Source organism: Camponotus vicinus, unplaced genomic scaffold, assembly GCF_025532165.1.
Source record: "Camponotus vicinus isolate PSW18456_S1 unplaced genomic scaffold, iyCamVici1.0 SCAF_4, whole genome shotgun sequence".
NCBI lineage: Eukaryota > Metazoa > Arthropoda > Insecta > Hymenoptera > Formicidae > Camponotus > Camponotus vicinus.
In genome coordinates this window covers 21,497,957-21,515,139 of record NW_028141976.1, presented here as the reverse complement: position 1 = coordinate 21,515,139, position 17,183 = coordinate 21,497,957, and the positions used below count along the sequence as shown (strand labels likewise).

Sequence of the window (17,183 nt, the reverse complement as noted above, 5' to 3'; positions counted from 1 at the left end):
CGTAGATACATGGGCCTGTTCTTTTTAGCTGCACTGCTGCACTAGTTCAATTAGTTAGAGTGAAAGAAAGTATGTTTGTCTCTTTCCAACTTATTGCACTAGTGCAGCAGTGCAGCTAAAAAGAACAGACCCCATGTTATCGAGGAAAGTGGCGTGCACAACGAGTACATTATTTAGTATAATTTTTATATAATATAAGAGTGCTTGTAAAACAAGCAAAACGTAAATAAAAACTCGTATATAAAACAAATGTTTGCAATAATGGAAAAAGTGCGAAGATATGAGAAAATTGACTTTTTAGGCGAAGGACAGGTTATAAAATGTTTTTTATCATTTTCGTAATTTTATATATATTGTTTAATGTACGTGTATTTGACTTTATATTATTTTGTTTTATTTCTAATACTATAATATATATGTATATATATATATATATATATATAATATATATACTATTATATATATATATTTAATATAAAGAATTATTTTCAACCGTTCAAATACTGTTATTTATTAATTACTGATTAGTATTATTGATTATTTACAATTATTTATTTATTATTCATTTATAATTATATATATATATATATATATTTTTTTTTTTTAAATGCTTTTACTTATAGAATATACTTATAGAATATATATAATTTAATATTATATATACAATATTATAAATATATAAATATATTATTATATATTTCAGTTTGCCACAGTTTATAAAGCGAAAGATGTAGAAACAAATAACATAGTGGCTGTGAAAAAGGTTACTTTTTTATTATAAAAGATATATTTTGTATATAATTTATATTATACTTGTATTAATTTTTTTATATTTTTAGATCAAAGTCGGAAGTCGTGCAGAAGCCAAAGATGGCATAAACAGAACTGCTCTACGAGAAATCAAATTACTGCAAGAATTAAAGCATGACAATATCATTGGCTTATTAGGTTTGTTATGTCATTATTATATTTTAATGTAAAAATTATATACAATTATATAATATATATACAGTTTGACATAAAAATAAATTCTCATAGTTATACATACAATTTCAATTTCAGATGTTTTTGGCCATAAATCAAATGTGTCTTTAGTATTTGATTTTATGGACACTGATTTAGAAGTGATAATAAAGGACAACAATATAGTTTTAACTGCAGCAAATATCAAAGCATACATGATACAAACGCTGCAAGGCTTAGAATATCTTCATTTTAATTGGATACTTCATAGAGATTTAAAACCAAATAATTTACTGGTAAATTCAGAAGGTGTTCTAAAAATTGGAGATTTTGGCTTAGCAAAGTTTTTTGGATCACCTAATCGAATAAATACTCATCAAGTTGTCACAAGATGGTACAGAGCACCTGAATTACTTTACGGAGCTAGACTTTATGGAACTGGGATTGATATGTGGGCAGTTGGTTGTATATTAGCTGAACTTTTGTTACGAGTACCATTTTTGCCTGGTGAATCTGATTTGGATCAGCTCACTAGAATATTTCAGGTATTAATATATTTTTATCAATCTTTAGAATATTTCTAAAATTGTCACATTGTTAAAAAATTATTTTATATATATATATATATATATAAAACTTTTATGTGATTTTGATGTTGAATATTTTCTCTGTTATTTAGACACTAGGTACTCCAACAGAAGAAACATGGCCAGGAATGACCGAATTACCAGATTTCATTCAATTCAAGCCTTTTCCTGGAACACCACTGAAACATATATTTACCGCTGCTGGTGACGATCTTTTGGATTTAATCGCTAGTTTCTTGAATGTGAATCCATTAGAAAGATGTACATGCGATCAAGCACTGCAGATGCCATATTTCAGTAACAAACCTGCACCTACACCTGGATCTAAATTACCTCTACCTACGACCATTAAACGTCAACGTGAAGAAAGACCTAGTTTAAAAAGAAAACTGCTCGAGTCAATAGAAGGTGCCTCTTTAGCTAAAAGATTGCAATTTTAATTATGATTGATATTAGTGGATCATTGACAAATATACAATAATCTATCAGATGATTAAAGAAAAAATTGTGATATCACATGTGCAAGTGTTATATCATATTGCAGCAGATAATATTATAAAAATACTATACACTAAGATTTTACTCAAATAATTTCTGTATCTGCGTATACACGTGAAATAATGTGCTTTAAGATGTTTATAAATATTCAAATTCAAGACTTCTTATAAACTAGCACAAAGTTTGATGAAAACATATATAATAATAACTCTAATGTGTTAGAGAGAAATCTTTTCTGAGCAAATCACAATATTTTCAATGATTAATAGAGTGGTTAATAGGGATTGAACAAGGAATAGGAAGAGTTGCGTATAATAGGTAACAATAATATGATGCGTGCGTTAGAAAATACAACGTTTTATGTTGTATTATCTTTATTAACTTAAAAATTAATAAAAAACGTTTGATTTTATAAGCTGTGAAACATCCTATTTGAAATAATATGAAAGAGGCGATTAGCTAAACATCACAAAACATAATATTCTCGAGTAAGTTATCTTTTAAGTTAGACTCATCTTCATATTAAGTACAGATGTTCTGATATCATATTTCAATTCACACTAATATGTGATCATGTTATTAATATATTTATTGGTTTTTCTAGAAAAAAAAAAGAAAAAATAAATTACAAAAATTGTTTCGTAAATTAATGAGTTTTGATTGAAAAAAATTTCATATTCATCTGCCAATGTACATTTTGTAAATAATGTTCATACTTGATTGTACTTGTTGAAAATATCTTCAACTATCATTCAGTATATGTATATGTCTCTGATATATATTATGTATATATGTACATACATATAATTAAATTTCAATACTGTTGTGCAACAAAAATACAATTTTATACAAGATTATTTTTAACTTAATATATTGCACACATATTAACACGAATGTTTCGAATTCACATTTAATAAAGGGAAGAAATTTGTTCCTCATTATCCCGTTTTTAATGTATAAGATGCAACAATGCACGATATCTTAAATTTAATGATAAAAGGCGAACAAGAAATTGGAAGAGAAAGAAAAAGAAATATACATAAGCGCAATTTATAACATTTAAATACTGAAGTAATTATTTATGCTTACATATGCATTCTGTACATATATATTTCGTTTTCTAAATTATTATTAATTAATTCAGAGACAAAAATTCTTTGTATCATAAACTGCATAATTATTTTTATGCGAGGTGCATTTGAAAATATTTCGAGTATTACGGCCATCGTTAATTTATATATATACATGCACGCACATCAAATCTCTCAAGATTAATTTAATACGTGACAAAGCACATTTTATTTACATATTTTTCTTTTATATTGCCAACTATATTACAGTTATTATAACTATATATCTTCGTTTTAGACCAAATCACCTACATTTTGATAACAATGGATAAAGAAATAATTTAATTATAGAAGTCTGACTTCAAAATGCACCATAAAATGTGCTGTAAATCATAAATTCATATTAACAGATTATACTGTGGTCCCCTTCAAATTGAATTATAATATCTATATCTCTGTATAATCAATACACAACAACTGTTCTTAAGTGTATATATTAATATTTAGTATTGAAATTCTCAAAAATAATAGAACAAATAATAAAGAAACACACAATCGATGGAAACTAAAAGTATAATCAAACCTTTTTAAATCAAAAGATTAAGCATTGGACATGTCTAGACATGATACAGAATAACCGTTATGTTAAAATATTATTGAGAGATAGAAAGTGAATATAAATTCTCTGTTATTATTATTACATTTGTTTAAAAAAACTTATAAATTAAATATAATCGCAGGAGGAATTCAACCAGTGCTTTAAAATATATCAGTAAATATAGTGGAATTGTTTCATGTTTGTGCTTTCAAAAACAATCAAGAATTATGTATTAGACTAAATGTTGCTATTACTCGATATTACGATTATGTTTGAATTTTGTTATCTGTATATATATTATATATCATATACATATAGTACATATTTTTGCGATCGTATTAAATTTTATTAGCGCGTACAAGGTACATCTTAAATTTTAATATTGATTTATGTAAGATGCCTTTGCATGGCTCTATTATGAAATTTTTATTACAACAATATTCCTTATGTTTATTACAACAATAAATAAGTTGAAATAAGAAAATGAGATATTAGTTTTTATGAATATCAATATGAATGTCAATAATATGAATCTCTATATTAAAAGTAAAAATATATTAACCAAAAAATAGTAATAGTAGTAGTCACATAGTATCAAAAACTAAATTACTAAGAAAATAACAATTAAAAGTTCAAGTAAAAAATATTCAAATAAGAAAATTCTTGATTACTTCGCAATTCATATAATGTATGTGCATATTTATATTCTATTTAATTTTTCACATTGCATTGCATATTATTCCATAAAAAATTTGTGTTTAAGTGAAAATGAAAAAAGATATGTTTGAGAAAAATGACGCACAAATGACCATGAGAAAGTTAAAGTTGAAGCAAATTTTTTTTATGTTCTGTATTCTATATCTACTAATATTTGATACATAATAAGTAGAGCACATGCAGCAGCAGACACATTTTGCTTTTAAATTTGATTCAACATTTGACTTGTAACATATACATTGTAATATCTTTCTTATGTAATCAACGTTTTATGATTACATATTACTTATCTTACATTAAGTAAGCACATCAAGATTTCCAAATATCTATGTAATTTTCTCATGCATAAATCAAAATATTAATAGAAACTTTTTAACTTATTTAATTTTGAAGTAAAAAAGAGAGTAAATTATTTAATATATTTAAAATCTATACATAATGTAAAATATATCTTTTCAGAATTTTGATATTTAATTTTGTAAATAAAGATGTTACTTGTAATTGACAAACTACATGTACATCACGCGCGCTAACAATCTTGCATAAACTAATAATTAAAAAATCATTATGAGTAACGTAAGAAATAATAAATATAAATGTTGCGTAAATCAATTTTTCTAAAGAATACAAGCTACATTTTGCTTATACATGATTATATAAGTTTACTTTTCCCACATATGAAGAGCAAATATGTTTATACCTCAATAATGAGAAATTATCATAATATATGTTTCAATATTTGATTTAATGAAATTTATTATACAATTCTAGTGTCATTTTTAATTTTCAGTCCATTTATATGATTCTTGATAAGTATCTTATATTCACATTATCTTCATCTGCAAAAATTATTCATACAAATATATTATTTGTAAATTTCATTTTAAAAATAAAATTTCTCCATTCTCAAAAAAATTTTCAGAGAAAAATTAAAAATAATTTGTTTTATAATAATTAATATATGTAATAGGATATATTATATAAAATTCATTAATTATCATTCAAATTGAAAATAGACATTGTAGTACCATTTCACAGATCTCTCGATAGTAATTTACTTTCTTTAAGATTGCAACATTTAATATTAAAAATTTAACATTTTAAGTGAAAGAAAAACTTCAGAATTTTGTTTGAGAGAATTCATTTTTGTATTGCAAACTTTGAATGAGCATATCTTTTATGAAACAAAAGAGATTATTGCAAAAATTTATGAATGCTTCTGCTTCTCTATGAAACTAATAATTTAAAGTAATCTACTTACTTATTTCACATTCTTTGTTATTCATATAGAAAAACAAAGAATACATATCATACAAACGCAAACTAACGAAATTTTATGTGAGTTTGAGACTCTGTGTAGTTAACGATTAGGCACAATATTTCAAAACAAACGAAATATTAAAGTTCTCCATTTGAAAAAGATGGTTTGATTGTGGAACATTCTTCCCCATATAAACTATTTCTCCCTAAGCTTTATTATAATATTAAAAGTAGAAATACATACTCCATTGTTTTACTACTGTTTCTTCTTTACTTTAATATTATATATATTCAGTAATCAGTCCAAGGCAAACTTTTTATCCGCGATAATGTAATACAATATAACTACTATCTTCGTATTTCCTTTAAATCGATCTATATATATCTATATATTACTTTCTTTTAAAAAATGTATACTTAACATTTAATATATAATATATATATCTCTTTAAAATATTTACAATCTCAATACTATAATACAATATTTTAAATCGTTTTTGTTGTATTTATATCTTATAAAGGCAATTATTAATGTAACTACTATTCTTATCATAATAAATTGTGTAAACGTTTTCTGTTTTTACAATAATTATGTTCATATTAAATTAATATAATACAAGACATATTTTTTTTACAAGATTTTGACACCTCTCTATATGACATTTCTGTTATATATGTGAGGAGTGCATGATAATGCAAATTTCCTTTTCACCATGATTATATTAATTTTCATACTATAGTTTTCAATAAAATTGATCGAAAATTATAAAGAGTACTAAATACTGAAAACATATTCTTCCAATCGTGTAGAACTTTTAATGACAGAAATGTTTTGTATATATTGTGCAAAAAAATTATTTCAATGTTATTTTAATAATAAATTATAGTTCACCCATAATATGAATGCATAAATAAGTAATCATAATAAAAATTTATCCAATTATTATAGTTAAAAAGTTTTAATTTTATATTAAATAAAAAATTTTTCGACATTTTCTATTAATACTTCAATGTTGTTCTATATCAATACGAATGTTGTTTCTATATCACACGAAGAGAACCTAAATAGATACAATTATTATATTTGTTAAAAAAAAAAACCAAAGATTTTGTTCACAATGTGAAGATATTCAGAATTGTTTTCTAACATATACGAAATTTCATAATAATGATTATAAATACATTATAATGTAGCATAAGCTATTTTTCCCATACATATTATATAAAATTATTATTTACATATATAATGAAAACAATTGCAACATCAAAATGTTAAATCAAATATACGTATTTCGTGCATTTACTTGGCAAAAGTGCGAAGATGTAATTAAAAAATTATTGAACACGTGAAGATATAATATTTAAGTCATAATTATAACAAGTCGATAAATGCTTAATGTATAGACATAAATAGCATATGCTACTACTATTGTAGTGTAATTCAAAATGTATCCCATTGGAATTGATTGCATTAACAATTACATGCATTTATTAATGTTATGTATCACTCATAGATATTTTTTATAAATCATAATAGTGATTCTAATTGTTTAAAAATTTTTTTTCAAACAAATATTTAAATTAAATGTAATATAATCACAGACATCGATTCTTTACGAGATCTTTACGAATACTGCACACGATATATCATTTACACCTCTTAATTAATAAAAATTAAAAAAAATAGAAATACAGTTTCAATGGGATACATCGGAATTAATAAATTCGATGCAATAAAAATTTTGACTTAAAACACATTCATAACTAAATAAATTAAGAAAAATTCACTAGATTCACCTGCACTTTAGTGTTTTCTTTGAGTTCTAACTAATATTCGAGTTATTACAAATTAATCGTGTCCAATGTGTGCGAATTTCTAGATGCACTATTGTCTTTTGGTGATGTTGTGGCAATATTAACTTGTTTTGTAACATTGTTCGTAAACGGCATAGAAAACTTAAAATCAGCACCATTTGGCAATTTGCGCATAATTTTCCCGGACGTGATAAGTCTGCCGAAGCCCTCTTGATGAGCAAAGGCATAGCCTGATCGTAGAGATCGTCGTGTACGTCTCGTAGATGGTGTACGCAGTATATCTTGACTTTGACGGGAACGCAATTGTGCCAGCCTCTGTTTCAGTCTGACTCTGTCGGACAACGTCGGCCTAACGTCCATAAAGAAGAATCGCCATGAAAGTACCGGTATAACGAGGATTATACAAGATATCACCGTTGTGAACCAAAAAGTTGCCTCCGACATGGCCTGCAAATGCAAGTTAAATGATAAATATTTGTAATTTTTCGGAGATTATAACGATTCGCGCAAAAATACTTACCATCGTAAGACTACCCACATAACTACCACCTATGACGAAGTTGTAGAAGTAATCTAAAATAAAATACCAAATGAGCGAACCCCACACCATGATGTGGTTAAAAACTGTCCAGTAAGACGTATCGAGGGCTATTTGAACGGTCACGACTATAACTAATATAGTAGCTACTACACTGCCCAGCAGCATGTGATCAGAAAGTACGTAACCCTTTGGTGATACTCCATCTTTGTATGTTCCTGAAATATAACAAAATATATGTGTTATATTGTTATAATTTGAGAATAAGCATTAAGACATGTACAGCTCTTTTAATGAGTAAATGCAAAATATTTACCATAAGGTACTAAAAATAATACACAACTAGCATAAAATCCATGCAGAGCACTCCAACAAAATTCCTTTTTGTTGAAGAGCAAATTCTGCAATCCTGGCGCATACAATTTTGGATACATTAAACTGTTCTTGTCATTAACGTCTTGATCAAAAATACCAACTGCCAAAACCGGTAACGAGGTATAAAATAAATTGTAGACAGAGATGTACATAGGATCAAACACAGTCTGTAAAAAAATATATACATATGATATGATTGATTATAATTTTAATCACTCGCAATACCTCTACTATTTTCTACAATATATTATCAGAAAAATTATTAAATTCATATTTCAAATATCTCGACTTTGGAGAAAACTCTTACAAAGGAGTATTATAGATCATATTCGCCTTTGAGACATCATTTGTTTTTTCAATTGTATTTCTTTTTTCATTATTATAATACAATAATGTACAAAGTTTCCAAATGTCTTACCTGTGCGCTGAATCCACAGAAGAAGGCAAACCAGATGTGACAGAGAGTAAATGCAAAATTTTTATAAAAAAAATATCTAAGGAATTTACTCATTCTGTAGTATGACCATCTGCCGTGGACCAGAAGTAATCTTTCTAAAAACCTAAATTGTCCTATCGAATAATCCGAGGCCAACACAGCTTGCAATCCTTCCTGCCCGCTGATACCAACGCCAATGTGAGCCGTTTTTATCATCGAGACGTCATTGGCACCATCACCAATTGCCAGAGTTACCGCGGATTTATTTTTCTTAATCAATTCAACGACCATTGCTTTCTGCAGTGGTGTCACTCGACAACATATTACAGCTTTACCTATAAAATTCTTATTATATTAAATATTTATTCTAAATATGAACGATTCAAACTTACATTGACTGGATACTTCTAAAAAAGGTTGTTCCAGTTGTGGATGCAACGCATGAACCAAAGAATGTCCATTGATAACCACTGCAAATCCTGTTGAATGCTCCATTTCATGTTCATCCTGTTCATCCCTAGGATTGTATTCTGTATCACTGCTGTGCAAAGAAAAGAGCTTTCAAAGAAAATGTGGTTATTTCATTCAAAAAAATAAATCATAATCTGGTGCTCATTTGACGAGCTCGAGCTTCATTAAATTCATGTAAGATATAGTTGTAACAAAAATTAGATCAATAAATAGTTATAAGAAAAGATAGATAATAAATCGCAATCTTATCATTAATAAAACAACAAGAAATTTTGAAATTTTACATTGTTAAAAATAATGCACGTTAATCATAAATGATACACAGTGTGTTATATTAATAACTACAGATACAAGAGAACGTGACACAAGCAACATACAAATTATGTTAATATATGATGTCATTAAAATTATATTATTAAGCATACAGAAAGAGAAGGAGTGAATATCAAGCATCATGATAATTCTCAGTTATCTATAACTATAAATATATCACTAAATCGTAGAATATCTCAGATAAGACATGTGCAGTATCTGAAAAATATCTGAAGTGATTTAAAAAATCAGATTTCTACCAGTCAACCTATTATTCTAAACAGTTTGATTATATTGCTGATTATATTACTAACAATAATGTAGCAAGTCTCGATATTTTTGATAGTTGCAAGATATATAAAAGATAATTTTGTAATGCTTTGTAAATACAAAAGGTACTAGATAATACTATCAAATACATGCAAATCGTTATGTTGGATCTTTGCGATAGATAAATAGAAGATGGAATATAAAACCAATGCACATACAATGAATTAAGCGCTAATAAAATACGATCCGTCGACACATTCTTATAATTGTCCGAAAATAAATGGTAGATTATTTTTATTTCATTTTTTTTGTTGAGTAATCATTATAATTTAAATTACATTGCAAGATTCACTAGCTTGAGTATAAAGCATAAGAGTCTCCTGCAATTAAGTACAATAAATTCTTATATAAACACAACTATATAAACATAGAAAGCATTACATGAAACATAATAATGCCACATTCATTATGAGAGATCAGTTTTTCTTTTTTTTTAACAAATGCGTTAATCAGAATCAGCAATAGAAAAAGTTAATAGATTGTACTCCGTCTCTTTCATGTGCCTGACCTTTCCTTGTCCCACCTGAATGTGACGATGGAGAGAGTCGGCCGTTTTTGTTGGGTCGAGGCTGTCTTAATAGTATCCAAACATCGTGTTAACTGTGTCTCCACGCCGTCGTAAGTAGTGGCGTCTATGACGAAGACATCCGTGAGGTCGTCCGTTAGTAATTGACACGAGTAACCGATGTTGATAGCTGTCTCTGTGAAAGAATTCAAAATAAAAATGTTATTATTACTAATATACATATATATATAATTCACATGTGTTATAATATTAATATTCTTCGAAAACTTACCCTGTTTATCACCTGTTAATACCCAAAGCTTGATACCAGCGAGACTCAGATTGGCAATGGTTTGAGGTACACCATCTTGCAATTTATCTTCAATGGCAGTAGCACCTAATAATGACATATCTTTCTCTATTTCTTCATAAATTGCGTCCAGTTTGTCGTCTCTATTTTCTTGGCTTAATGCCGCTTCTTGATGACGTTGTTTCCAATTATTGAAAAAGCTTTCATCCAAATCCCTCACAGAAAGGCACAATGTTCTTAAACCTTCACCTGCAAACTTATTTAGATGATCCAATGTTTTCGCCATTATTTCTTCGCTATCCTTTTTCAATCGCTCGTAAATAACATTATCCGCTCCTTTGCAATATAATCGAAGATGCCCATCTTTCCTCAAAATTACAGACATTCTCTTTCGTACGTTATTAAAATCCAAAATGCAGAGTAATTCGTATATCTCTTTTTTTCCCATTACTTCTATCGTTATACTGTTAGGTGATCTTTCCTTGAAAACAAAGCCAAAATTTCTAGCGGCGGATACGAGAGCAGCTTCATCGGGTGACTGTGCTTGGTATTCAATCTTGCCATTTTTCTCTTCTGGCATAACAGTGTGACAGAGCGCCAGCAATCTGAAAAAACTGTGGACATCCTGATTCTCTCTTTTCACGGCTTCAAGCAATGCAGGATCATAGAACTTGAAGTCTGGTTCGTAATCCTTGTTAAACGAGAAATCCAAAGGTGGCATTGTCTGCAAAGTGTGCAACGAGATTTTTCAAAAATTAGATTATTTACTTACGTATATTACAACGAAGTTAGTTGTGAGAAGAGAAAATTAATCTATTAATTAATTAAAGAAAAATCGGAAATCCTATTATTGTTAACAAAGAAAGAAAAAAAACTAAACGGAAAACTAAAGATTTCATATATATTACTCAAAATAATATACTTTATCTTTATAAAAATAAATTTCTTAAAAGACACAAATTTTATATATATATATATATATATATATATAAAATCTTGTTAGTTGAATTACTTCTGAAACATATATGTATATTACAAAAAAATTGTGAAAGAAATTAATCTTAATAATCCATTAATATAGTAGAAAAAATAAAAGAAAATAATAGAGAGCATATCTATTTTATAACACGAAGTTCTAACATGCAAGAAAACACAAATGAGATATAAATATAGTTTATAAGTTATCAATACAAACACGATTGAGATACGAGTTACTTTATTGAATAACAAAGATACTAGGAACGCTTTGACTTACATGATATTGTGTGTGATATAGAATGCAACGATAAACAGATAATATTGAATGTGATGTATACAATTGCAATGAGATAAAAGCAAACAGATAAAAGCGATAGCATGTACAGATTTCGTGACAAGAGGTGCTAATTATCAACATGCGTACTGAAGACTTGTGTGGAATTTTTGGACTGCCGTTGATGCCGGGTTCCGGTGTTGTATTGGATACTCTGTCTGCTTGTTCCAGAAGACGTACATTTGGACCACTTAAAGGTGTATAAACTGGACGTACGAATTCTTGTCCGCTCTTCCATCGCATCGTTGGTGTTGGAACAGCTCTGTCCGTCTATACATGCAGCACACACATGCTAAGTGATGTATATGAAATCTCTTGCAAAGTTACGACCATGATACGTATTGAGATTAAATTTGCATATAATTAAAAAACATTGTGCCTGATTAAAAGAAGAGACAACGTATATCGACATTCAGGAATAGTCTACAAATTATATAAGCATGTAAAACAATGTGCAAGGACACTTTCAAATGATTGTATATACTAGTGATATATGTTTTAACGTGTTTTGTTAAAACGATTGCAAAAAAGATATATTTTATAGTTTCTTATATAACTATTGTATATATCAAAAAAATATATTAAAATAAAAATTATAATAAAAGAGAATATATAATATTAGAAAAATATTATCATTATTATTAAATATTATACTCCCAATGCAATATGATTCTTTTATACAATAACAAAAAATTTTAGCAGAAGCATATATGACTAATATTCTTTTCGCGCAATATTGGAAGCATAGCTATATAATGCGAATAAAGAATTGCTCTTATCTTGAATAATATAATTATATATAATTTTATAATAAGTAACATGAATGTGTAGCACGTACCCTATCATCAGCATCGAGAATCATAGATCTTCGCATTAATGAAAAAAGCAACTCACCTCGCTCAAATCGATAACCTCGCCAGTAACTTCATCGATGATGTCGCCATAACATTTTCCCGCCACAGAACACTTGTTGAAAGTCATTATGTTCTGCGTCAATGTTCCGGTTTTGTCAGAGAATATATATTCTATTTGGCCCAGCTCTTCATTTAACGTAGTAGTCCTAGCTTTAGCGTGCGTTTTTGTGGGCGCGTAATACATTTCCTCATCCCAATTTATCAAAAATGATTGAACAAATCGAATAACTTCAACACTCACATACAAACTGATTGGCACCACTGTGTTCAATACGATAGAGTACGAAAAGAACACGAGTAGGGCGATCACTGTGGCACCGGTTATAGGCTCGCTCGGCACTAACGAGTCCCACGGCAGATACGTTTGAAAATAACGACCTACTAAGCTTTCCCAAATACCACAGCCGACCATACAGAATAGACATAAGGAAAGTAAAAAAAACACTATTCCGATTATGAGAAGATTCAGCAGCCTATCTATAGAGGTCCTCTTAAATTTGGTCTTCCCTGAGTTTTGCATCAATTTGGTATCCTTGCCTGCAAAGATCACCATGCCATAGCACCACTGCGTGTTCCTGAGAACACAGCCTCGTAAAATAATCTTGTCGTTATCCAATGCGTATCTGCAATATTTGCCAAACATTAACGACGCCATTTCTCACCTGATATAAATGATAGTTAAATAAACTTGATGTGCGCAAAACAAGAACCAGTTATCTCCAGTTTACGCAAGAGACATGATCTTTTGCGGAATATTCCATTTAAGATTCTCGGTTCTCGTTTTGTTCCATTTGCGATATTAAATCTTACTTTTGTCCTCTCCACGTGAGTGTTCCATCGAATTTATTTAATAAATTATTCGGGGTTTCGCAAACAATTTCTCCATCGAATTGGCCGATCAATTCATGATTATCCATCATCTCGGCAGTTTCGGGCAGACACTGACGACACTTCAAATTCGTCTCCCTACGCAAATTTCACAGATTATTATAACGGTCCGTCTCTATAAATATACGCTCGTGTATAATTAAACAATTTTGTAGATTATACCCGTCCAATTCTGCTGTTTCGATGTAACAGAGGCCGTTCGGTTCGCTCGTTGTCAAGAGCAGAACGTCCGCTGCGACAAACTGATCGTTCTCCATTCTGATTACATCGCCTACTTGGACTTGCGACCATTTTTCCTCACGAAGATTAGTACCCCGTAATGTTCGGGATTTCCTATTATTTACTTGAGAATCGTTGCTATGCCGTTGCTAAAAATTAAAATTGTCACATCACATTTTTTTGCAAATATTCTACTCTAATTTTTCTCTAGGTATCAAAAGTTAATCGTTTCTTTATTTCTATATTTTTTATAAATAACTTTATACTTATATATAATTTTACAGCTATTAATATTTGTTATGATACTAGTTTTAATATTTGATTATTCTTGTACATTTTCACAAAATATAGCGAAAAGTAACGAGAAAAAATTAATGATGAAAGAAGAAACTTACAAAGTCGTCGTAGGCATCTTTGACGGCAGTGAGCGTGAGTACCCCTATAAGCGGTATGGCTGTAGTGATAGGGGTTAAGGAGGATATGGCGGGAATCATCTGAAGCACCAACAGACATAGGAAGTAAAAGTTAGCGAGCCGTTGAAACTGCTCGAACAAATTCAATGGTAGGAACGTCAGAACCGAATACTTGGACGTCTTGATGTAATTATTCTGTAAAACAATAAAAATATTCGTATGTAATATTTTTATCATCTTTAGACATAAAATTTTTCTTTATAACAATATTTAATATTTTTAATTTTTCGAATTTTACACACACCAGACTCTAACAAAATAGTAAGTATATAATAAAAGTATATAATAGTGAATATAATAGTAAGTATATAAAATAGTAAGTAAAATGGTAAGTATATAATAGTAAATATAAGAAGATACTTCTTTCTTACCGCATAATTAAATTGTGAGTTGTACTCGCGATTGTTGGCGCGAATCCGCCTCTCTGTTTCTGTAAAAATGACACAAACAACAAAACACTTATTGCAGGTATAGCTCTATATATAAGAAAATAATCAATGATTCTCATTAGATATATGTAAGTTATCATCCGCACTGTATCGAAAAATATATTGTAATAAATTAGAATTAGATTAGAAATATTAAGAAAAAAAACAAAAGTTTATACGAAAAATACAATTGTATGAAAAATACAATTTAAATAATCGTGAAATGGAAGACATAATTGTTCGATTCTTTTCGTAGTTAATTTCGTAGTTAACTAGTTAATCTATAACGTGCTGCTTTACACTCGCTTATTATATATCTACTACGGCAATGCTACATAACTGAATAAACTATTAATCGTTGGCTCGTCATGCGAAATATGGCAAAGTACAGTACGGTATTGCCACGAAGAACGATCGAATCGATCTTACATAGCAGCCACATCTCGCTATCACGTGTTCATGAAAAGTACGTGGGTGTTACGTATACTCGTATTTTATTTATGGAATTTAATAAATTATTCGAACGTCCAAGGCGCGGAACCTTGATAGTCGCAAAGTATACGGTCGCTAAAACTTGCATTAAATAACATTGATCGTAACATTGATCATTGCATCTATTGCGTAACATGCGCATGCACTATTCTGTTCGCGATAATTACGTCGAGAAAAGTGACATAAATGTAAATACAACATGTCAGTTAAATGGAACGCGTACACAGCCGGTGCCAAATTACGACTGTGTCAAGGAAACACTCGATTTCCTCTTTCCAATAGCCTCTAAAAAAAAAACAAATAAACAAACAAATTTTAAAATAAAGAATCGCTTATAATAGATTATAATAATTTATGTGAGCAAGACATTTTCTCTATAGATATCAACATTTCATATAACACAAAAATAAAACTATATGCATAAGTTAGTACAGATATCGCAACCACGCTTGGGACCTTGACTGAGACCAGCGGTGCAACTCCCAGGAAAAAAAAACCCCGGCGATCCTGTTCGTGGGAACTCACCGCTGGAGAAGAAGGACGTGCTACGACCGATGCACTCGGTGGCGGGTGGCGAATTCGGCGGCACCGACGAGGAAGACGAGGCGGCGGCGGCGGAACGGTACCTGGTGCCCTTCCATATCACCAACTTGCCCAACACTGTCAGCAAAGATTCCCGTAAGGTGTTGTGCCGGCTACCGCCACCCAGACTACTGGACGAATCCCTCTTCGAGCATTCGCCCATCGCCTCGACCTCATCGGACGACGAGGCGAGGGTGAGCGTCGCATGTGACCGCTGTTGACCGCCGCTACCGATCATCACCTCCAGCTGTGGCTGCTGCAGCTGCAGCTTGCTCCGCTGTTGCATTTTCCGCCGTTTCTTCCGTTTCCTGCGGCCGTTACCACCGCCACCGACGCCGCCGCCGTCGTCGTCTTCCTCGGCTTCCTGCGTCGAACATCTGCGGCTACCTGCCTCGCTGCTCCTGGATGTCCTCGCAGTACCACGACGTATCGTCGCATCCGCTAATTCGGTCTCGTCGTCGTAATCCTTCACCTTATGGTCGCACGACATGAATACATTCGCGTTACTCGATTCACGTTCAAGGACGAGTAGAAACGATCGGTCGAGGACACGCCGTTTGGCACGATAGATGCGCTTTTTCGTCTCTATTACTTTTCATGATCATGATAAGAACAAGAATTCCTACTGTTTGTTATGTGTGGATCATTTATAGGAATAGAGAAACGAGGATACAGGGTAAAAATGATCACAAATTAATATCTTGAATACGAGAAGAATATTAATATAGAATATTAATATAGAATATCTCATTAATATAGAATTGTTTGAAAAATAAAAAGAATTATTAATTGACATCAAGATTTTTGTATATATATTATTGTATTATATATTTTTAATATATATTAATTAACATTGAGATTTTTGTAAAGACGATTAAATATTAAATACTCCTATACCTATTATATAGTCAGACGACTACTTAGCGACTATTGATGCGACTATTTGATTTAATTTTCAAAGTATACAATAGGATTAAATTAGGCGCCGTCTACTCCTACAAATCTTGTTTGTGTCGACGCTTAAAAATAAATCGACCACTTTGAGAAGCCTCGCAAGACTTCGACATTATCTCACGATATTGCATTTCTA

The 17,183-nt window shown here is 30.0% G+C and overlaps 2 protein-coding genes and 1 long non-coding RNA gene across 12 annotated transcripts in view; 2 read left to right on the top strand and 1 right to left on the bottom strand.

Moving 5' to 3' along the window:
* The first annotated feature begins 78 nt into the window (after positions 1-78).
* On the top strand, positions 79-2,784 carry Cdk7 (Cyclin-dependent kinase 7). Its single transcript, XM_083097413.1, has 5 exons — positions 79-312; positions 704-763; positions 840-948; positions 1,063-1,508; positions 1,643-2,784. The coding sequence occupies exons 1-5, from the start codon at positions 250-252 to the stop codon at positions 1,988-1,990; spliced, it is 1,026 nt and encodes a 341-aa protein (XP_082953539.1). The 5' UTR covers positions 79-249; the 3' UTR covers positions 1,991-2,784.
* Positions 2,386-17,183, bottom strand: part of Atp8b (ATPase phospholipid transporting 8B) — a 50,550-nt gene continuing 35,752 nt past the window's right edge. For 5 of the 10 annotated variants that reach the window (XM_083097399.1, XM_083097400.1, XM_083097402.1 and 2 more), the window contains 14 exons: positions 16,037-16,565; positions 14,963-15,021; positions 14,514-14,726; positions 14,062-14,267; positions 13,822-13,977; positions 12,992-13,634; positions 12,188-12,367; positions 10,768-11,509; positions 10,479-10,671; positions 9,250-9,398; positions 8,840-9,192; positions 8,363-8,588; positions 8,029-8,264; positions 2,386-7,955 (listed from right to left, as the gene is read on the bottom strand). In XM_083097399.1, coding sequence (XP_082953525.1) covers positions 7,536-7,955; positions 8,029-8,264; positions 8,363-8,588; positions 8,840-9,192; positions 9,250-9,398; positions 10,479-10,671; positions 10,768-11,509; positions 12,188-12,367; positions 12,992-13,634; positions 13,822-13,977; positions 14,062-14,267; positions 14,514-14,726; positions 14,963-15,021; positions 16,037-16,565 — 4,305 coding nt within the window. In that variant the 3' untranslated portion in view covers positions 2,386-7,535. The remainder of the gene's footprint in view (positions 7,956-8,028; positions 8,265-8,362; positions 8,589-8,839; positions 9,193-9,249; positions 9,399-10,478; positions 10,672-10,767; positions 11,510-12,187; positions 12,368-12,991; positions 13,635-13,821; positions 13,978-14,061; positions 14,268-14,513; positions 14,727-14,962; positions 15,022-16,036; positions 16,566-17,183) is intronic. The other 5 variants (XM_083097403.1, XM_083097404.1, XM_083097405.1 and 2 more) reach the window with 5 other exon arrangements.
* LOC145970561 (uncharacterized) lies at positions 13,735-14,833 on the top strand. The gene is made up of 3 exons (XR_014438531.1): positions 13,735-13,836; positions 14,055-14,329; positions 14,470-14,833. It is a non-coding gene; the product is annotated as an uncharacterized LOC145970561 (long non-coding RNA).

What these genes read in the sequence shown, in the direction of transcription:
- Cdk7 (XM_083097413.1), top strand. Translation starts at nt 250, where the DNA reads ATGTTTGCAATAATGGAAAAAGTGCGAAGATATGAGAAAATTGACTTT. An exon ending in ACATAGTGGCTGTGAAAAAG is followed by an intron (nt 764 to 839) that starts GTTACTTTTTTA and finishes TTATATTTTTAG; the next exon opens with ATCAAAGTCGGAAGTCGTGC. An exon ending in CAATATCATTGGCTTATTAG is followed by an intron (nt 949 to 1,062) that starts GTTTGTTATGTC and finishes TTTCAATTTCAG; the next exon opens with ATGTTTTTGGCCATAAATCA.